This window comes from Plectropomus leopardus, chromosome 8 (assembly GCF_008729295.1).
Source record: "Plectropomus leopardus isolate mb chromosome 8, YSFRI_Pleo_2.0, whole genome shotgun sequence".
Lineage (NCBI taxonomy): Eukaryota > Metazoa > Chordata > Actinopteri > Perciformes > Serranidae > Plectropomus > Plectropomus leopardus.
The window spans coordinates 25,934,653-25,956,938 of record NC_056470.1 but is presented as its reverse complement, the minus strand read 5'-3'; the positions used below and the strand labels follow the sequence as shown (position 1 = coordinate 25,956,938).

The window sequence follows — 22,286 nt, the reverse complement described above, 5'->3', positions numbered from 1 at the left end:
CGCTATTTTATGCAGGTTTTTTCATCTATTTTAAGCTGTTTTTGGGACATGTTTTTTTGACATTTTTGCCCTTACTATAGTCTTGCTTTTTCGGTCATTTTTTTGACATGCCATATTTTTGTTTTTGGCCATTTTTGCAAAATTCTATGCCATGGCGTGTTTCGGCACGCTATTTTATGCAGTTTTTCAATAGTTTTCTAGCTGTTTTTGGGACATGCCATTTTTTTTACATTTTTGCCTTACTATAGTCTTGCTTAATGGTCATTTTTTTGACATGCCATATTCTTTTTTTTTGGCCATTTTTGCATCATTCTATGCCATGGTGTGTTTTTCGGCACGCTATTTTATGCAGTTTTCAACAGTTTTTTTAGCTGTTTTTGGGACATGTCATTTTTTTTACATTTTTGCCTTACTATAGTCTTGCTTTTTTTCAGTCATTTTTTGGACATGCCATATTTTTTTTTTTTGGCTGTTTTTACATCATTCTATGCCATGGCGTGTTTCGGCACGCTATTTTATGCAGTTTTCAACAGTTTTCAGCTGTTTTTTGGGACATGTCATTTTTTTTTTTACATTTTTGCCTTACTATAGTCTTGCTTTTTTTTTTTTGGTCATTTTTTTTTGACATGCCGTATTTTTGGATGTTTTTGGCGTTTTTTACATCATTCTATGCCATGGCGTGTTTCGGCACGCTATTTTATGCAGTTTTTCAACAGTTTACAGCTGTTTTTGGGACATGTCATTTTTTGACATTTTGCCTTACTATAGTCTTGCTTTTTTTTTCGGTCATTTTTTTTGACATGCCATATTTCTGTTTTTTTGGCCGTTTTGACATCATTCTATGCCATGGCGTGTTTTCACGCTATTTTATGCAGTTTTCAATAGTTTTCTAGCTGTTTTTGGGACATGTCATTTTTTTTTTTTTTGCCTTACTATAGTCTTGCTTTTTCAGTCATTTTTTTGACATGCATTTTTTGGATCATGGGTGTTTTTGGCTGTTTTTAAACATCATTCTATGCCATGGCGTGTTTCGGCACGCTATTTTATGCAGTTTTCAACAGTTTTCAGCTGTTTTTGGGACATGTCATTTTTTGACATTTTTGCCTTACTATAGTCTTGCTTTTTTTCGGTCATTTTTTTTGACATGCTGTATTTGTTGATTTTTTGCTGTTTTTGCATCATTCTATGCCATGGCGTGTTTCGGCACGCTATTTTATGCAGTTTTCAACAGTTTTTCAGCTGTTTTTGGGACATGCCATTTTTTGACATTTTTTGCCTTACTATAGTCTTGCTTTTTCGGTCATTTTTTTGACATGCCGTATTTTGGGTTTTTTGGCTGTTTTTGCATCATTCTATGCCATGGCGTGTTTTCGGCACGCTATTTTATGCAGTTTTCAACTATTTTAAGCTGTTTTTGGGACGTGTCATTTTTTTACATTTTTCGCCTTACTATAGTCTTGCTTTTTTTTTTTGGTAATTTTTTGGACATGCCATATTCGGGTGTTTTTGGCTGTTTTTTACATCATTCTATGCCATGGCGTGTTTCGGCACGCTATTTTATGCAGTTTTCAACAGTTTACAGCTGTTTTTGGGACATGTCATTTTTTGACATTTTTGCCTTACTATAGTCTTGCTTTTTTTCGGTCATTTTTTTGACATGCTGTATTCTGTTGTTTTTGCTGTTTTTGCATCATTCTATGCCATGGCGTGTTTCGGCACGCTATTTTATGCAGTTTTTCAACTATTTTTAAGCTGTTTTTGGGACGTGTCATTTTTTACATTTTTCGCCTTACTATAGTCTTGCTTTTTCGGTCATTTTTTTGACATGCTGTATTCTGTTTTTTTGCTGTTTTTGCATCATTCTATGCCATGGCGTGTTTCGGCACGCTATTTTATGCAGTTTTCAATAGTTTTCTAGCTGTTTTTGGGACATGCCATTTTTTTTTTTTACATTTTTGCCTTACTATAGTCTTGCTTTGGCTTTTTTTTGACATGCCATTTTTTGGACATGCCATTTTTTTCTGTTTTTTTTGTTTGTTTTTTTGCATCATTCTATGCCATGGCGTGTTTCGGCACGCTATTTTATGCAGTTTTCAACAGTTTTTAGCTGTTTTTGGGACATGTCATCTTTGACATTTTTCGCCTTACTATAGTCTTGCTTTTTAGGTCATTTTTTTTGACATGCCGTATCATGGTGTTTTTGGCCGTTTTTGCATCATTCTATGCCATGGCGTGTTCGGCATGCTATGTCATGCAGTTTTCAACTATTTTATGCTGTTTTTGGGACATGTCATTTTTTACATTTTTTGCCTTACTATAGTCTTGCTTAATGGTTAATTTTTTTGACATGCAATATTATGTTTATTGTGGCCGTTTTTGCATCATTCCTAGCTATGGCATGTCTCGGCATGCTATGTCATGCAGTTTTCAACAGTTTTCAGTTGTTTTTGGGTTGTTTCATTTTTGACATTTTTGCCTTACTATAGTCTTGGTTTTTGGGTCTATTTTTTTCATATGCCCATTTATGGTGTTTTTGGCTGTTTTTACATCATTCTATGTCATGATGTGTCTCCGGACGCTGTTTTATTGCGTTTTCACCTTTTGTCATCTGTTTTTAGGACATCATATTTTGACATTTTTTGACATACTATAGTATGGCTTCATTGGTTCTTTTTTCAATATGCGTTATGAGGGTTATTTTGGCCGTTTTTGCAACATTCAATGCTATAGCACGCCTTGGCATGCTATTTGATTGATTTGATGCAACACTGTGGTTTTTTAGCTTGGGTTTGACATGCTACATTAGGATATTTTTGGTTTTTTTGGCATACTTTACTATGATCTGGTTAACCTACGCGACATGTGGATAGGAAAATGAAGTTACAACAACTCAATTTGGACTCGGGTTGGCAAAAACAAAGCGCTAACAACTCAAAGTGTCAAAAAATACAACAGTGCCAAGCTATGCAATAACAATTTGCACTCGGAGGAGAAAACAAAAACCACACTGACACAGCTTGCACTCAGCAAATAACCACACCGGAGAAAACGAAATGCATGGTTATATCACTGGAGCAAAAACACAAAAGCCACAAGGCCTTGGCATTTAGACAAGCCTACAAAAGAAACGGCAACATGGGAAACAACTCCTTGACGAGCTCCCAAATATGTTACGACCACCACACAAATACTGGCATGGAGGGAGGCCGAACATATAGAGGACCCCACAACACCGGACGCGAGGAAGATCAGAAGAAACGAAAGGAAACTCCTCCTAAACTAAAAGAGCCGAAGAAATAATCACTGAAAACAGGGCTGCCAGTAATCTCCGACACAAATTAAAACAACAAATATATGCAAAATCTCAAAATAAAACGAAACCTTCCTCCTCCTCCCTGAAGTGCTGGTGCTGCTGCTGGCTTTGCTGCTTCCGTCTGTATCGTACCAGAGAGAGCCTGCCGCGCCATCATCATCTTATATCCCTCCCACGATTGCGTCCACCTGTTTAGTGATAAGGAAAGAGAAGCAAGCGGGAGGGGGAGAGAAGGAGAGAGAGCAAAACCACACCTGCCAGGGTGTGCGCACCATAGCCACACATATTTTGACATTTATGGACATGTTATACTACGTCGTTTTTGGTTGGTTTTTTTTCGACATGCTATATTATGACGTTTTTGGCCCTTTTTTTCGACATACTATACTACTCAACACACTATGCTGTTTTCAGTCCATTTTTTCAAAATTTTAAAATAATTTAGAAAACCTTATTGCAAAGTAGGTTGTTGAAAATATTATTAAAAAAAGTCATTGTGTCATTAAAAATAATAAAAATGGTGTTGTTGGAGAACGTACTCATATTGCATCTCTGTGCATTTACTCTCATTAACAGGTCTGATGGATGTTGGAGTGGGCAAAGATACTGATATGTTAATAGTTGTTTAGGGTGTTTGTACACTCACTCATAGCAACATGTGGGATTGGAAATGAGCCTCGTACATGTGCGCCAATTTCCACAATCACTGAACTCTGTTAAAAGGAAAAAGGTGTATGTGTACCTTTAAAATCGTATTTCTGTCTTAGTGCGTACGCACAGGTTTATTTGTGAATCTACAGAGTTTTAGGCATCCGGCCCTGCTGTCTGCTTTTCATAGCAGCTTTGCGGCTAGCACTTAGCATGTGGGACTGGACCAACTACACAGAATCCCACGACACGACGCCTACACAATAACTAAATTTACCCAAACTTTATTATCCAACATCTCTGAACAAATATACGTAACGAAAACAAGCTACAAAACTTAATACCTCAAAATATGACATCTAAGACTTACTATACAACCCCGTGGACACATATCATCACATAATTTAGTGAATTCAGAGCTAAAAGCAATAAACACCACAAAGCATGACCACAACACGTCAATGGAGAAGCAAAACTAGTTTATTACAAGTCGTGGAAATGTAGCTAGCGTTACATGTGAGTGTGCAGTCAAGTATTCAGCACGTCATAACAAAGACATTCAATGTTGACCTGTGGTAGACACTACTGCTGTCTGAATACTCTGAAATATGGAATGAACATCAGTAACTTAAATAAACCAGGAAACAAAAATGTAAACAAAAGGGAATAAAGCTCAGAGGGAGGCTACTAAAACAAGATAAGCTTGTTCTGTGTCCATAAGGACACTTAAGACTATTCCAGCTTTGAAGAAAACAAACACCTGCATTGCCCTTTGTAAACCAAACAGTCTATTTATCTTAAAGAGGAGGCAAAAAGAGAGCACGCAAGTTGTAAAAAGAAATTCCACTAAGTGTGATTAATAGCTGCAGTCAAAGCATAATGGTATTACAATCACAAATATTAAGAGTGACAGCTGGTGAACAATCATTCCTGTTGTTCCGTTACCGTCTTTGGTTACAGAGCTTACACTGAGTGAGCGTGACTCAGTTAAGAGCTGAATTGTTGCTCCGCTCTCAAAACTCACTTATTCCATTTACCATCCTGACAAATTAAGACTTAATTCACAGACAGGGACCATAGACTGTATATAAAGATGGACGACATGACAGCTTCCCCCAAAGTGTAGCTTTTCATTCTCGATCGCCCCCTGGTGTCTGACTGCAGTATAGGTCATAAAGCCCATCCCTCCATGTTCGTGAATGGGACATCGGCCAAACTAAAAACTCAAAGTACACGCCAAATAAAATTTTCCCAAAGATGGTTTCTGTCACTGAAGGTAGTTCTCATCACTCCGATGTTTGTTCAAGTGATCATTTTTCTAAATTTGGTTTTTATGAGTAAATCAATTCTACAAAAAGGGGATTTTCCGCTGTGATTAAAATCTGTGACCGGCAATATTTGTGCTTGTTTTTCAAAAACACGATTCGCGGACGGGTGTTTTGGCGGGAACTCCCCCACCGTGGATAACGCTACTGTCTAGCTACGAATGACTTCACCAGTGCATGATGTCAGCGCCCGTATACCGGATATTTTAGCCTCACTTAAGCATAGCGAGGGTAAGTGGGGACATGTTGTCAATCTTTATATAAAGTCCTGGAGCCAGTTCATCAGACAGTTATTTTGTTCAAAAAATATCTTGATTCAGATTTTCTTTTTTTTGTTGTTCTCTCTCCAACTGACTTGGTCCCACCTCTCAAATACAAATGGAAAGCTGCTGTCAATGTATGAAAAACACAAAACAACTACCACCTAATCTGGTTAAAGTCCATGATGCCAGTATACATTTATCATTCTCTTCTGAATGTCTGATAAATTGGCTCAGAGGAATGATTGCCATACCTGAGAAATAATATCTTCCTTCTGCTACTGTGATGGATCCACATGGCCGAAGCGCCTCCTTTCACAAAAGCGACTTCGGCGTTGGAACACGGCTCTCTCACCCCGCTGCACCCCTCCTGCTGCCCTAACCTCTACTCCTCCCTCATCTCATCTCAATTTACAGTCTGTGAGGGTTGACCCATTTGTAAGTACCTTCATAACGAAATCCAACTCTCTTTGCGAGGTCGTCTGCTTCTGTTGGTCCGCGGCTGAGGACAAAAGAGAAACAGTCAACACTCAGAATTAAACCTCTCTTCAAAATGAGGACACAGGAGAACGTGAAATGTCTCCTACCTTCCATATTTGTAAGGAATGGGTTTCGGCTTTTCTCTGTCTATGTAATGAAGAAGAGGTGTGAAGATCCTCCATGCTTCCCTCAGTTCATCACTGCAGAAACAGTTTAACATGTGGTGAAGGACATAATAGAGCTGTCATGTAACAAGTATAGAGGTAGTGTCATGTAAATTCATAAATTGTGAAACAGTACTTGAAACACCACGTGCACATACACAGTAGTGCATGTAAAATTTGAGCTGTGCCTCTAATTCTCGGCTCTGCGTTCAACAGTGGTACAGAAAGTCTGTTGAGCAAGGCTGCCAACTCTCACTTTAACTTTTTGTTTTTAAGTCATAGTATAGTCTGCTGTACAAATACTAATTAAAAATATCATACTGTGTAAATCCCAATAACAGCCAAAGTATATTATGCAGTTAAAAACATCATTTAAAAATGTCATAGTATAATATGCAGTAAAAAAAACAATAAAAGCCAAAGATAGTATAGTACACTTCAAAATAAAATGTCAAGAGTATTGAATGCCAAAAAAACTATAGAAAAATGTCATAGTAAAGTATGCTGTTGTAAAATTTCCTTAAGAGTGTCATATTATAGTATGCTGTAAAAACACCAAAAAAGTAGTAGTTTATGGAACAGCATGTTAAAAAAATCATAAAAAACTAAAGAATGCGAAAAAAAATGGTGTTAATCAAACGTTCGGTGTCACGGTTCATTACTAAAATTTTGTTTGAGCCACATCCAGAAAAGAAGGACAAATATACCAAATTATGAGGTTAAAAAAATGGTGCATACAAAAAATGTTGGTGCATGTAATTTCAAAAGATATATGCATCAGAACGTGTACACAGAAAACATAAATATTTGAAACGCTGTTCAACTCATGTTTCTTTCATGCTGAGGCAAAGAAAAGCTGCACTGTGTCGCCATCTAGTGTGAGCTGGTATGTTTACTGTCAGATTAAGTTTGGGGGTAGTAACACGAGACAACAGTAGTGAAAAAACAAAGACAGACCTGCGCACAAAGTGCATTTGACTCCCACAGAAGACGTCCAAGATGAGACGCTCGTAAGCGTCTGGAAGCTTCACATCCTGGAAAGAAGAAATTTTACATTATTACATTTTTAATTAAAAAAGTTCTACACTGAAAAATGCATGCTTCATAAGCTTGAACCTGCCTTGTATCTACTCTTGTAGGTGAGGTCCAGCTCAGTCTCCTCAGGGCTAAAGTAGACGCCGGGTTTCTTGCTCATCATCTTGGCGTAGACGGCCTCGTTGGGCTGCACGCGCACCACTAACTCATTCCTGCGACACTGATTTTCAAAAATATCCCCCGGGACGTCTGTGAACTGCAGCCGCACCTCGGCTTTCCTCTCATTTAGAGCTTTTCCGCAGCGAAGGATGAAAGGAACACCTGAGGAGCGAAACATTTTAAAGTCGATGCATAATGAAAGAACACTGGGAAACACAACATCAGTAGGATTTGTTTTGTAAAGCGTTCGGTGTATTTACCGTCCCAGCGTTCGTTGTGCACATAGACTACTGCGGCAGTGAAGGTGGCCTGAGTTGATCCTTTAGGAACTGTGGGATCATCGAGATAACCAAGTTTGGCGTCTCCCTCACCCTCTGGATCCCCGACATACTGACCCAGCACCACGTCTGACATGGACACCGGAGCGATGCACTTCAACACCTTCACCTACACGAGGGAACACCAGAGAACAGGTATCCTCCTTCAGAAACATAAACATATCTGTAGCAGGGTTTAAGGACTTGTTACAACACCTTTCCGTACAATTACCCATGATTACAATCATTCAGTAGTAGAAAATAATAATTCCTACAATAGACAGGGTTCCTATGGTTTAAGGCGTGCAAGATTTAAGATCTAATATTTACAATCACATAAAATATGACTTTTTGGGTGATGTTATTTTTTTTATTTTTATTTAAGAGTTATTATAATAATAATAATCATAATAATAATAATTGAAAAAAAAGAATCATGTAGATCTTTTTCACATCTTTGCATTTTTAAGATCTTTCAAAGACTGATTTAAGACATTTTAATATCAATTAAGGCAATATTTTTGGTTTACTTAATTAAATGCCATTAAGGACATTTTAAGGATCCACGGGAACCCTGTGAGAGCGTCGGGTTCTCCGGGAGACGATTTTGTACCTTTTCATCCCTGACGTCATCAGAGCTGGTGGAAGCTGGTTTCTCCATGGCAACCAGGCAAAGCATCTGGAGCAAGTGGTTCTGCATGACATCGCTGAGCAACACAAAGCAAACAGGTGCTCACACAACAGGCAGGCTGTGGTCCTGTTCATTAAAATTATATTTGATGTGTAAAAACTAGCAAAATCTATCCATCATCTAAAGAGTAATGTGCCTCATAGTGAGGCCTGATGTCAAACATTTCCATAACTGATGTATTTGGAGGGTCTATTGGTTTTCAATTTGTTAGCGAGCCTTTAAAAGAACGGCTCAGGACTCAGATCTCCTCACAGTGAGGATCAAGCGCTTGATGTAACCAAAGTTAACTTTTCTCTGGGGGTTTTTCTGGGTTTTTTGGGTGGGGGTGGGATCTCGGTGTTTTGTTTTTGTGTCTATTTCTTATATTTTAAGTCGTGTCATCCTCATTTATAACCAACAAATGATACTATTCTCATGGCAAATCGTTGGTTAAAAATCTCTAGCTGGAATATAAGAGGGCAAATTAATAAAACTGACAAGGATCAAACAAATGAAATCTAATATAATTTTCTTACAGGAAATGCATTTGGTAAAAAATTATACTGGCAAGATTAATACACTCCCAATAATGATGTTCCCTCCTTTCATCAAAATCTTTTTCTCCTACCCCGTTCAATATATAATTGCCATGTTAACTGTGTGTTGGAGCCGAAACTTGATCGCTCTACTGTTATTGACACTTCTCACCAACAAACAAGAAAAATGATTAAAAAAAATACCCTGATTTTGTGAAATTTCTAGATGGGAAAATAGATGAGTAGTTTTATCTAAACACAAATCAAACTAGTGCCTCAATAAAATGGGAGGCATTCGAGGCATTTAAAAGAGGCGAGATAATAAGCCACACTACATCAAATCAAAAACACATTAAGAGCAGCTAAACGCTACAAAAACGCTAACAGCTTTGTTATCGATTGATAGTAAATAGGGGTGTATTCAAGTAAAGTGCTACTGATCAAAGGAATTTTTACAATATACAGTAACTTAAACATGCAGCTTTTATGTACATAAGTGACTATTACTGCTCTCTAAGTATTATATAACTTGAGTTTCGGGTACAAAAGCATTTAACTTTGATATCACAGACAAGCTTCTTTTTTCACTCACCGGATGATACCAAAATCATCAAAGTAGCCTCCTCGTCCCTGCGTGCCAAAAGGTTCTTTAAAGGTGAGAACAACGCAGGCCACGCTGTCCCTGTTCCAGATTGGCCCAAAGATTCGGTTCCCAAACCTAAAATAAACATCACATTATTGTTCTCTGCTCAGCAGCACACACACACATGCACACGCAGAGCGGGAAAACACGGCTGTTTGTGACAACATGCATAAATGTTCTGCTCATTTCTTGGTTTGAGGCCAATTTGTGTTTCCTTCGTATGATGTTCACAGAGGCTTTAGATGAATAGAGGAGCAGTTAATTTGGGATAATGAGGCTGTTGCACAAAAGTAGAAGTTAGACATTCAGGATAACGGAAAAAGCGAGGCTTGACCTAGTCTCATCTGTGCCACTTGGCTTAATCCGTTGCACATTTGCCAAACCAGAATGAGAAGGTGCAATTATGTCAAGCCAGGTGTGAGTATTCTGGATAAATGTGCGTTCACGGCTGTCATGAGCAGACCACGTGTGTCGATCACAGATCATCGTGATACAGACGTGGAGGAAATGCGTGCAGTTTACAGCGAGTGAGCAGCAGCTTCTTATGGAAACGTATGAGCAGGCAAAGCATATGATGTGCCAAAAAGGGGAATATGGACGTTATAATCAAACAGAGGAAAACCGGTAAAGAAGATAGCAGACTGACTTAATGGTTGTGAATTCATTTTAGCTGGAGGCATCCACACGCAGACTCCGCAGGAAATGCATTTTCTAGTTTTTGTTTGTGTTGATCTTGTCTTTGTATCCTTTATTTTGATTCTTGTCTTTTTTTACATTTTCTACATGTAAGACTGGAAGATGGTTATAAAATAACGTTGCCGTGTGATCCCATGAGGGATGGGTCAAAAAAGGCATGAGGAGGCAAATGGATGAATGAGGAATGTAATTTTTTGTTTTGGTGATGGAGTTAAAGTGCAGCTCATTCTCCAGCTGATTACTGCTTGTATTTCCACAAAATCCAACATAAATGGCCTGATATCTTACCTATTCAACTCTATTACAACCGCAATTTCAATAATTTGCTTATCTTTTTCACCATACAGTGAGGGAAATAAGTATTCTGCTTGTCTATGTTTTTTCCATGAAATTTAGACCAGGCATTGGTGTTAACACGATAAAACTACAAAGATTAAGAAATTGTGACATTTAATTCATACAAAATATGTGAAATTAAGTGGAATGACAGGATAAAAAGTACTGAACACACTGAATGAAATCTATTTAATATTTGGAGAAGCCTTTCTTTGTAGGGCCAGCTTCAAGATGCTTCCTATACAAAGAAACAAAACGCTCAAAATGATCAGATGGGATTTTGGCCCATTGTTCAGCACAAACAGTCTTTATATCTTCAAGATATTAGGGGGCCAGCTTGTGTATTTTGTCTTCACACTGTATTAAACTGAATATGGGTCAAAAGGATTTGCAAATGTTTGTATTAATTTACAGTTTACATAGTGTCCAAACTCTTTTGGAATTGCAGTTGTAGATGTTCTTATTATAAAAGCTATTAGTGGGTGTATCTCCTTACTGTTAAATATAAATAAATTAATTCAGGTCAGTCAGACTTTGTCCCTCTATAATATGTTCACCATAAAAATCATTCCAGTTTAAAGCGTATGAAAATCTCCTATTTAATAAATAAATATAGGCAAAAACAGCAACCTCATCTGTGGACGGTTTTCTCACCTGAGCACCATGAGGTTCTGCACCATCTCCTTGCCCAGATAGTGATCTATACGGTAAATTTGATCTTCAGTGAAGAGGGACGAGAGGTGAGTGGACAGCTCTTCGGAGCTCTGAAGGTCGTGTCCAAAAGGCTTCTCCACGATCACCCTGTTCCAGCCTCTACACAACAGACGTGCACATATGGAGAGGAAAAAGAAGGAATATATTAAATCCTTCACACTTTAATTTATATTGTGCTTATAAAGCTTTGTTTTTTTTACTGCATTACACAATTTATCACAGTGAGAAGCTGTAAAAACAGAAATTATCATTTGATTTCACATGTCCAACGGCCTTTAAACGCATCATGTGTTATCATACAGGTCTGTGAATCAAAAGTGCATGACTTTTCCAAAACTTTCAGGGTATATTTACAAAACTTTTTCAGGCCTGGAAATTGCCATCTGCAAATCCAATGACTTTTCCAGGATCTTCGTGACCGTACGAAGCTTGCTGAAATCTCATAAGTCTCTCACGATCATATCTTAACGTATCTTCAGAGTAAACAAACATGACTGACAGCACAGTAACTGGGTTTATACTGGGTCTCCGAACTTCAAATACTGCTGATAAACATTAACAAAAATTTAAGGTACACACCTTTAAATCATGATATTAGTTCTGTCTCACGTAATGTAAAATCTCTAATTACATGTAATTGAAGGAAATTCTTTGTATGCACTAAAATGCAGTAAAAAAACAAAGCTTTACATAAAAAAGGGCGAGGCTTCAGCACACTGTACAACAGCCCGCAAAACAACAAGTAAACAGTGTTAGAAAGCAGCACTTAGTAAGAGTGAGTGCACTGACTTTGTGCTCATACAGCAGAGCTTGATGTTCTTGGTAACATCATGGTAGACGGTGGGCGGCAACGCCAGGTAGAAGAGACGGTTTGCCTCGTTTCCTCCGGGCAGAGAGTGGATGTGTTCGTTGAGTTTGGAGAAGGAACTCTCCTCTACATATTTCCCACTGATGTACGTGTTCCTGCCGAAGAAGGCTGACAACCGCTCTGTGTCTTTTTCCGTCACCTGGGTCAGACGGAGAGAACATTTACACATGCGTGGTAATAGGGATGCTTAAAAATACAGCGTGTATGTGTGAAAAAATGTTTTCATCTGGAGGCCTTGGGACTGATAACTGGACGACACATGAAATACATGCAATGGAGTGATTTATTGTGTTTCTAAAAAGACTTGATTTACTATATTACCCGACTAGAGGCTGACTAAAAGCTGGTCCACTAAAAGATTTAACCAATCTCTCCAAACCTGTTGTCAAAAAAATCACCAAAAATTACACAATTTATCACAGTCAGAAGTTGTAAAAACAGAAATTATCATTTGATTTCACATTTCCAACGGCCTTTAAACACATCATGTGTTATCGTACAGGTCTGTGAATCAAAAGTGCATGACTTTTCCAAAACTTTCAGGGTATATTTACAAAACTTTTCCAGGTCTGGAAATTGCCATCTGCAAATCCAATGACTTTTCCAGGTTCTTTGTGACCGTACGAAGCCTGCTGAAATCTCATAAATCCCTCACGATCATATCTTAACGTATCTTCAGAGTAAACAAACATGGCTGACAACAGGCAGGAAGAACTAGATGTTTTGGTGGTTTTCTTTTTACAAAAAATAACAAAGAAAAAAGAAAGAAATCTGGATGTAATCATGAGGACTATGTGAACATTGTATGTAAATGTAACAGCGCAGGTGAGAAAATTCTGGGTTGAATCTAATAAAATCCTCTGAGACTCTTGAGACTGCCATCAATCATTAGAGTTCCCCCTCACACCAGGATATTGTAAATATTGAACCTATTGAAAATTTGAGATTTAAAGTCTGATCCAGGATGGACTTCTGAGCAGATCAAGGGATGTGAAAAACACTCTTAACATATTTCACTCCACAGCAATATCTGACGGGAGGGGGGCAACAGGGCCCAAAATCAACTTGCTTCTGGTATAGTGTGTCTCTGTGTTAGTGTAAACCTACAATTACAAATTCTTTAGCCAATTGGGGACATCAGAAACAAGCTCTAAACACAACACTGACAGATCACTACACTTTAAGTTGACAATGATAACTTATTATTGGGTTTTTAGACCTTTTTATACTGAAAACAGCTGCCTGCTTTGGCCAAAAACGATGCTATAAAAGCTTTAAGAGTGAACCAAAACAGTAAAGTTAGAGGCTGAACAGATAAACAATGAGCTGAAACTCACTATAAAGCTCCGTAAAGCCGAGTGGAGCCGCAGATTAGGCTGATAATTCTCTGTAGATTCAACACACTTAAGGATTAAGCCACTGGAAGAAGGAAGAGGAGCGGAGGGGATGTGTGGCAGGAATGGATGATGGCCCAGCGCATTATTTTTTGCACTGAAAAGTTTTTTATTTACATAGACATGCTATGATATTAGATTGCTAATATCTGCTCTGAATCTCTTTCTCCCCTCCAACAAAAAATAAATCTCTAATTTTACCTTCAGGTATGGCATGCAATTTTTTCGAATGGCTTCAACAGTCAAGTCAGAGCGCGCAAAGCCCACAAAATATGTCTGCTCAGGGAGGAGGCCGTCTCTGAACAACCACCTGGGAGGGAACAAAGAAACATATGGTTCAGTCCTCAGAAGCTTTGGTTCAGATCTTCTGTGTTACCGATATAAAAGCTTTTCTCCGGGGTCAAAAGTTCACTCACCACAGAGTTGGGTAGATTTTCTTCTTAGCCAGATCCCCCTGCAGGTGCAAACACACAATCAGATATATGATTTCACCTTGAAATTATAGGTCACAAACACAATTATTAAGGGCTGACGCTGTGTTTTGGATTCAGCTTATTTATCCAGTGCTTAACCAGAGTGGTGGTTATTTTCCATGACACAAGATGCTGCAGGTCACACAGTCTGGCAGCAGGTAAGTAGGCTGCTTTGGCTTATTTAAGATTGTGCAACTTTAATAGTAATCCCATTGAGATCAAGTGCCAACCAGCAACAGCCAGTGTGGAGACAAAAACAATGTCCTGGGAATCATGCTGCAGAACCTGTTGCTTAGTGGCTTAACCCTTTGAAACATGGATCGACATCAGTTTTCTTGTGCTGCATCCAGATGCCAGAATTCTTCTTTTCAATTGATTTTACACCAAAGAAAACATACTTATATTCTGTTTCTGCAGATATTTCCTCCTAAATCAAACACACTGCCATTCACAAGCTATCTGACCCTTTGAAAACTGAGAAAATTTGTTTTATTATTTCTGAAAACATTGGGGGGAAAGGCAATGACCAACTTGGCAAGAAATGTCACCCAAACACACAATTCATGAAATCAGTAAAAGCTGAAAGTAAAATTAAAGAAAAAAGTTTTAAAAAGGGAAGAATTATTAGAAAATTAATTATAATTTAATTAATACTACATTTAAAATTGTGTTACAGAATTTTTTAAAATAAAATATATCAAATATGTTTTTTTTTTTGCACTTTTCTGTCTTTCTTTTTTTCTTTTTTTTTTTAAAAAACCCTTTTTGTGCTTATTTTCAGGTAAGTTGTCTGTAACTTTTTGCTAATTTTGGGGCCATGTCTTTTTAAGTTGCTTGCTGCCTCCTCCCCATGTTTTTCAAAGAAATTAAACATATTTGCTCAGGTTTCAAAGGGTTAACTATGACAGCTGAGTGTCTGACACATTTCTCAAGACAACACAAGGCATTTACTGTGCACTAGATAAATAACTTGGATGCCAACATCAGACTGACAGCTCAGAAATCAGAGGTGACCTGTGGTAAACCTCAAATCAATACAAAGACAAGAAACGACACTGGAAGTGAATTAAAAGCAATTCCCATAACAGGATACTGTTGGCCTAAATCACAATCTGACATCTCCCTTTAAGACTCTATTCCTCAGCTGGGAGTTCAACTCAACTTCTAACCCTGTTTCTTTGTTTAAGATTGTGTGTTATAAATAACTGAACAGAAATGTGTCTTTAATGTCACACTTCAGTTAAGAAGTTGGTCATTCATTTAATCTGGTACTCTGTACAACGTCCTACAACACAAGCAAAGGACAAACCTGTTGAACAAACATCTCATATCATCATGAAACAGAACCACAATCACTACTGAATTTCTGGCACTAAGTAAATGTTTGAAAATTTTGGTGTGACTGTATGTTTTTACTAAAATATTGAAAGGTTTTTTTTTTAAGTAGCTTGCAGTACACCCATCAGCTGCAGCAACACACACACAAACACACTTATCTATAAAACCAGTATAACCAGAGAGAGACTGCACACAGCCCAGCCCTCCCCTGCTTGGCCTGTGTATCACACTGAAAGAAAAACGCTGACAGTCAGTGACGCTGCAAAAATCTGCAACAGCGCCACACTCTCCTTTCTCCCAAGAACAAACAGTGCAAGAGACAGAGGCACACAGCTAATGAATGACTGAAAACTGGATCGATGTTCAAAAAACTGAACTGACACCATCTGTTTATCACATGATGACTACAGAAAAAGATAAGAAAAGGGTTCTTTTGAAAAAATCATTTGCATTAAATTTGGTTTGAGCAGCGAAAACAGTTACACTTCCACCCAGATACAACCATGTTTCTGTAAAATGTTGTCATTTATAATACTGCCTGGCATGTCCAATTGAAATCATAGAAGCAAATGAATGAGAAAAGGACACATTTAGACAGATTAAAGCCCTGGTAAAAAAGGAGAAGGTCACAGAGAGAAACATTGTGTAAAAAAAGAAATGAGGAAACAAATCTAAAAAGGTTTCAGAAAGCCTGAGATGGTTTTAGTTCCTGAACCAGACACCAGACCCGTATGAGGAAATAGTAAAGCGGTAAAAATGGGACATTTCTTTTTACATTAGTGGGGTGGATCATATTATTATTCAATGTATTTTGCAGTAAAATAAATTATTTTTTATTTTGTTTAGGCAAGTACATCAGATCAAACACCAATAATTTTCATATAAATAGCAAATTGCACTAAATGTATTTGAACAGAGGAAAAGGGCTGTGGCGTTGGCTTTTGCTCCAAAGGAAGAAAACCTACAACTTCCAGTGTTTGATAAATAAACATTAGTGACTAAGTGGTTCTATTTTTTGCCAAAAATGGTCTGGTAAGATTCTGAAAACTACATCACTCTGTTGTATTGCAGCCTTAAAAAATCTCAGACAATATCTGGTTTAATATCAAAACATTGATAAAATAGTGATCAGAGGTGGCACACACTATTAAATGATAAGCAAAGAGGAACCTTGAGGCTTTCACTGTCTCAACTTTAGGTTTTTGAAGCTAAGATGACTGAGAGGTGTTTGTTTGCATAAGCTTGCTGAAATCAGTTTCAACATTTCCTAAATTACAAACATCATGTGCAATTATTGCAGTAGTTTTAAAGATTTCAACACACTTTCTTTCTTAATTAAAGCCAACAATTCTTGCCTAAGTGACCTGCACTGTAAATGTGCCAAAAAGGGGAAAGAAGAGAAATGTTATAAGCTCCTGGCTCCTATTAAGCTCCTGGTTGTTCATTAAAGCTTCACCATTTTCTGAAATACATGATACATTTTGTATCATCCATACCATCAGCTATTTCATTTCATCTCTAATATACTGTGCATTATCAGGCCCTATTTTTACACCTTAATCCAAAAATATTAGTCACTAGATTACGACTCCCATCCCCTGCTCTCACCGAAGCTCCCATGATGATGAAGATGTGAACGTCGGACTGACTGAAGGCTTTATCATCATGCAGCTCCTTCCTCAGCTCCCCGAACACCTCGGAGCGAGAGAGGGGGATGTTTGACGTCATTTTCTCTATAAAGCAGACAAAAAGAAAATCCTGTTAATAAACATTTAACAATGTTCTTTAACATATTAACCCGACCGTCAAGAAGTCAAATACAGACTTGCATCCTATCAAACTGGAATGTGCCGATGCCTCCAGGGCTGCATAACATATAGTATGTGAGCACAACAACACCTTTACATTTGGCTGGTGGAGGTACTGTATCACATACCATAATAATAATAAGAAGAAATCAATGTTCTGCACAGTTTTAGTTCCACAACTGGAAACTGTGTTTATATTTCTGCTAAACCTTTCCTGGATGAGTGTTTTAATGTTTTAGTGTTTTGGATACATTTTCCGTTCTGTTTCAAGCACTTACTGATTTCCATTTAGTTCTGTGTTGAATAAAAATCAATTTGCATCCTATTAAAGGTCATAGTGGAGTTTTGATGATAATTTGATAAAAACTGAGTGGTGCTTAAATTATTAAATCACAAATCAATTAGATGATAGACAACTCAGAAAATTAAGTAGAACTCACTCATTTAAGTCATTTTTCCAAGCAAAAAAAAAGTACTGGTTTTAAGTAAGTTCTATAATTTGCAGTTTTCTTCTGTTTTAAAAAATTGTAAATTGAATTTTTATGAGTTTTGGATAGCTGGATGCAAAAATAAGACATCATCAAACATCACCAACATCATCATCTTCTCGGATATTGGGAGTTTTTTACCATTTCTTTTACTGTGTGTGTGGATATAAGACACACAATACACTGCTCCTGTTTTGTTTTTCAGGCAATTGCTCAAAAAATAATAATTTACTGACCAATCTAGAGCTGCAATGATTAGTTGAATTAGTTGCAATTTATTCATTTTTCTGACATTTTACAGACAAAGCAATTAATCAAGAAAAAATAGGCAGAGTAATTAATAATGAAAATAATAGTTACTTGCAGCCCTTCAATGGAAACCAGCACATGACTGAAACCACAGTATTGTATTTCTTAATATATTTTATTTGAATTCCAGCATTTAACTTCTTTTATATGGTATATTATATTTCCTTTCCTGTATATAACTTCTGCACTATTTTGGCTTTTATGTCTTACATCTTTGACCTTATCACATTCATGTTTTTATTTAGTATCTCTCTTTTTTTACATTTTGTAGTAACATTGTTAAGAATAAGAGTATCATTGCCACAGCTGCTTCCCTGCAATTGTTGTGTATATGAAAAAGTCAAACTCAAAACAGTAGGAAATACATGTTAAATCCCGAAAAACACAGCACTATTGTTTTAGTTGTCATGTCAAGTGTGTAATGGGCTGTAACAGGAAAAACCACTGGCACTAGTCCTTTACTTCCTCCATTATCCAACATACAAAGATAACAGCAACATATTTGAGAGAGATAACAATCTTAGATTTCCTTGTGACTCATTTCTTGTGGTAAATGAGCCAAATCAGGAAGAACTTCTTTTTTTTCAGTGATTTCATAACTGACTTCTATATTTTCAATCTGAACCTAGCCTACAGGATGCATCCGCAACACAACCCTGAAAAGCTCTGTGACATTTAATAACTATTTATGCAAGGTTACATGAGCAGACCATCCCTGACATAAAACAACAACACTCTGGAGGGACAGCACGTGGATTTCTGTCAGATGGTCACTAGCTCCCAGACCTGCTCTGACCCACAACAAACTATAATGATATTAGTAAAATCCTCCACTAAACCCCGTATTTAGAGGGCTAAACGTTACTGCAGCACCTAGTGATAAAGCTGGATATGTTCGGCTAACACATCAAGATAACACGAGTTGACATTTTGCTGCAGATGCACAGTTAGCTACTAAAATTTAGTGTAAAACACCTCAGATACGCCGCTTTAAAACTGAGCTACAGCAGCTTATGTACCTTGCTGAGTGCATGCTGGGCTAGCTAACACTAAAACCGCCCTGTCATCAGCCCTTAGCTTCAACTGCTTTAAGCCAAGTTTACAAGAAACAAACTACCGCCGTGCAGCTAGCAAACAGCACCTAGCTTACAAAAACTAGCTAAACACGACAAACGGTTAAGTTAGTAAACTGCTGCTACTCACGAGTCCGTTAACGAGACGAGACAACCCGACGACGGAGTACAGAGTTTACACACACACACACACACACACACACTCACGGCAGACAACAGTAGAGGCTGTGTGTGAAAGTCCTGCCTACAAACGTCGCTTCCCCGTTCAAGTGACAACGAAGAAACACAGAGGTTTTATTGGTTTGGGAGAAACTCACCAGCGCTCGCTCGACTTCCCATCACTGTCGAACAATGTGACGTCACCGACTCTCTTCCGGGGAGGGAGGGGTTTAGCTGTGCGCGCCATCCGCACGCGCACGCGCACGTTCACAGACGCAGCGCCAAAGTGTTTATTGTCATATGCACAGTATGGAAACATGTTTCCCTGTACAGTGAAATTCTTACTTTGCTGTCCACAGAATGCCTAACGTGTAGCAAATATAAAAGAAATATGAAATAGAAATTTAGAAATTTTAGAAATTAAAAAAAATATGAAATAGAAATTTAGAAATTTTAGAAATTTAAAAAAATATGAAATAGAAATTTAGAAATTTTAGAAATTAAAAAAAATATGAAATAGAAATTTAGAAATTTACAATAAAACAAATAAAACAAGTGTAAAGGCACTAAACAATTTAAAATAGTGAAAATAGTTTAGAAAACCGCACAGATGGAAAAGACAATGTGGACGAGGAAATAAAGTAAGAAATGAGAAGGAAAAACACGGAACAGTTAAATCTTTTTTAAAAATTATTTGTTTTTATCAAAGGCTATAAAGTAGGCTATAAAAGAGGCTTTAGTTTAGTAACATTTTTAAAATACGAATAAAGAAGACGTTGGATTTATTTCTTATCTTTTGCATTGGGATTCCTTCACAGCTAGTATGAACAGGAGGAACAACTGCAGGGACGAACAACAGTATGAATGTACATAAGGGCATGTGAGAGTTGTATTAAGATAGATTTTTTAAAAATATGATGCTATCAAGCAAAAGAAAGAGCCACCTTTGGCTGACTCTAGTGGATTTGCAGGCAGTCACAATCACATTTCCTTCTGATGCTGTCACTTGTGTGATGACAGGTTCATCAGAGGGTTTGTCTGAAACATTTTAAGCTGTACGACAGGTACATTCAGGTGCAGATTCGGTTAAACAAACCCGGAGGTACAGTTACAAGAATGAGGAAATGCCATGGATGCATTAATGCAAATGAATTTCCCTGTGCAGCTTGGACAGTGTTGTAACTCGAGTTGCTGCAGAGTTTGAGTTGATGTAGCAATACACGTTGTGTGAAGACCCACACCTGCTCTCTCTATTTGTGTTTTATCACTTTTTTATATTAGAGATACCTCATTGTTTTCACTCTTGCTTCGTTTATCTGTTTTTATTGTCTTGTGAAGCATTTTGTAACATCTGTTTTGAAAAGTGCTGTACATTTATTATTATTACTATACAAAGCACTAACACCACACAATAAAAATGTTCTTTTATAGGTTAAAGTGCTACACTGAAGAAGTTACCAAAGGAAAAGTATGCAAGTACAATCAAGGATGTATGAATATACAAAAATCAAGGAAACCTTTATAGTTTCTTTGGAGCACAATCAGGAAATGTATTCAAGTGATAGTTAAAGTAAGTAATGCAGGAAATTTAAAATAATAATCAAAAGGCAGAACCATGAAATGTTGTCACATTAAAAATGACTCAAATAAGAAAGTTGCCAATTTATTTTCAATAAACTAATTGTTTCAACTGCACTTGTAAACTTCCAGGTGGCTTCTACGCAAAAAAAAATCTTGTAAAAAAAAAAATTAATAATAATAAAAATACAAGTAAAAGTAGGACCACCTCATTTTTTTCTTAAGTAGGCTTCCTTACTTGAGTTTAGCTCTTTTTTGATTAAAAACATAAAATGTGTGTTGTTGGGTTTTTAAAAAAAATGTTTTTCCTCTAATTAGCTGCTTTAATTTTGCATTATTTAATTTCTATGTATTTCTGTTATATGAGTTTTCTACGTTGCCCTCACGAGACACCGCGAGTGGGCGGGCCTTGTTGCCATGGTTACACCTGAACCAAAAGTTGTGATTTATTTACGAACTGTCTCTCTCTGTGTCTCGGTTGTAGGCTCGTTTATCGGTGTTGAAGCTGACTCTGCCGAGCCATGGCCTTCTTCGGTCTGACACACCTCGGATATCAAAACCCAATAGGCGACAAAATGACAGTGAATCGCGGAAAAGCGTCTCATCCTCCGGGTAAGAGGAGCTGGACTTTCCCCGAGCTGCTCACTGGTCGCCTCTCGATTGTATTTCATCTGAGCCTTAACTTAACTGTAGCTACACTCACGGTGAAAACACAACCTTTTGTTTGCTAATAGCTACCAAGACACTTATTTAATTCGTTTACAGTCTCCATGCTTTAAATAATAGTAAACTACACGTGGCGCTAACGTAAACATATATGTTTGCTATGAGCTATCAAGTTGCTATTTGTTGCACTGGTGGGCCTTAACAACAAGACTTTAAAACCTTCTGAAATGTGATTTGTAATATTAAACTGTATTTAATCAGGCAGTCACAAGATCTCTGTTGCAAGAGAGACAGTTACTATTCAAGTATCAATCAATCAAGTCAAGCAATTAATCGATTTATCAGGCAATTTGTATAGCACTTCTCATACAAGAAAACTGGAACACAAAGTGCTTCATACAATTAAACCTCTACTAACACACACACATACACAAGCACGACTTTGTAATTTGTAATTAATTAAAGCACTAAAATAAGAGCACTCATTAAAACCAGGAGCTGAAGAAATGCTACCATAAGTGAGGAAACACCAGAGGCCGGATAAAAACCTATAGATAAAACATAAAAATAAATAAAGAGTGTATATAAAAAAAGCAACGTATAAAAAGAAAAAACTCNCACCAGAGGCCGGAAAAAAACCTATAGATAAAACATAAAAAAAAATACATATGATATTAAAAATAAGTAAAATAAATAAATAAAAAACTCTAAGTAGTAGATCAATACAAGGATAACAACACAAATAGCAACAGATAAAAATGTTTTTAAAAATATATACATATTATATATTTCTGGAATGTATATTATAAAACTAATTTACATTCCAGAAAAAACAA

The 22,286-nt window shown here is 37.2% G+C and overlaps 2 protein-coding genes across 4 annotated transcripts in view; one reads left to right on the top strand and one right to left on the bottom strand.

Annotated features, from left to right (window-relative positions):
• Nucleotides 1-5,253: 5,253 nt before the first annotated feature.
• LOC121946659 (glucose-6-phosphate 1-dehydrogenase) lies at nt 5,254-19,397 on the bottom strand. Of its 3 annotated transcripts, none has more exons than XM_042491334.1 (13): nt 19,365-19,397; nt 16,978-17,102; nt 13,975-14,012; nt 13,760-13,868; nt 12,086-12,303; nt 11,237-11,395; nt 9,500-9,625; nt 8,315-8,408; nt 7,645-7,831; nt 7,311-7,546; nt 7,148-7,224; nt 6,134-6,226; nt 5,254-6,048 (listed from the first exon to the last, which is right to left on the bottom strand). In XM_042491334.1, exons 1-13 carry the CDS (start codon nt 19,384-19,386, stop codon nt 5,958-5,960), a joined length of 1,575 nt encoding a protein of 524 aa, XP_042347268.1. In that variant the 5' UTR covers nt 19,387-19,397; the 3' UTR covers nt 5,254-5,957. The 3 variants fall into 3 exon arrangements, with proteins under 3 accessions (XP_042347268.1, XP_042347270.1, XP_042347269.1); XM_042491336.1 differs by lacking the exon at nt 19,365-19,397 and adding an exon at nt 19,255-19,332; XM_042491335.1 differs by lacking the exon at nt 19,365-19,397 and adding an exon at nt 19,178-19,322.
• Nucleotides 19,398-21,273: 1,876 nt separating this feature from the next.
• LOC121946513 (testis-expressed protein 49-like) overlaps nt 21,274-22,286 on the top strand; it is a 6,444-nt gene continuing 5,431 nt past the window's right edge. Inside the window, exon 1 of the mRNA XM_042491111.1 lies at nt 21,274-21,396. Coding sequence (XP_042347045.1) covers nt 21,306-21,396 — 91 coding nt within the window. The 5' untranslated portion in view covers nt 21,274-21,305. The remainder of the gene's footprint in view (nt 21,397-22,286) is intronic.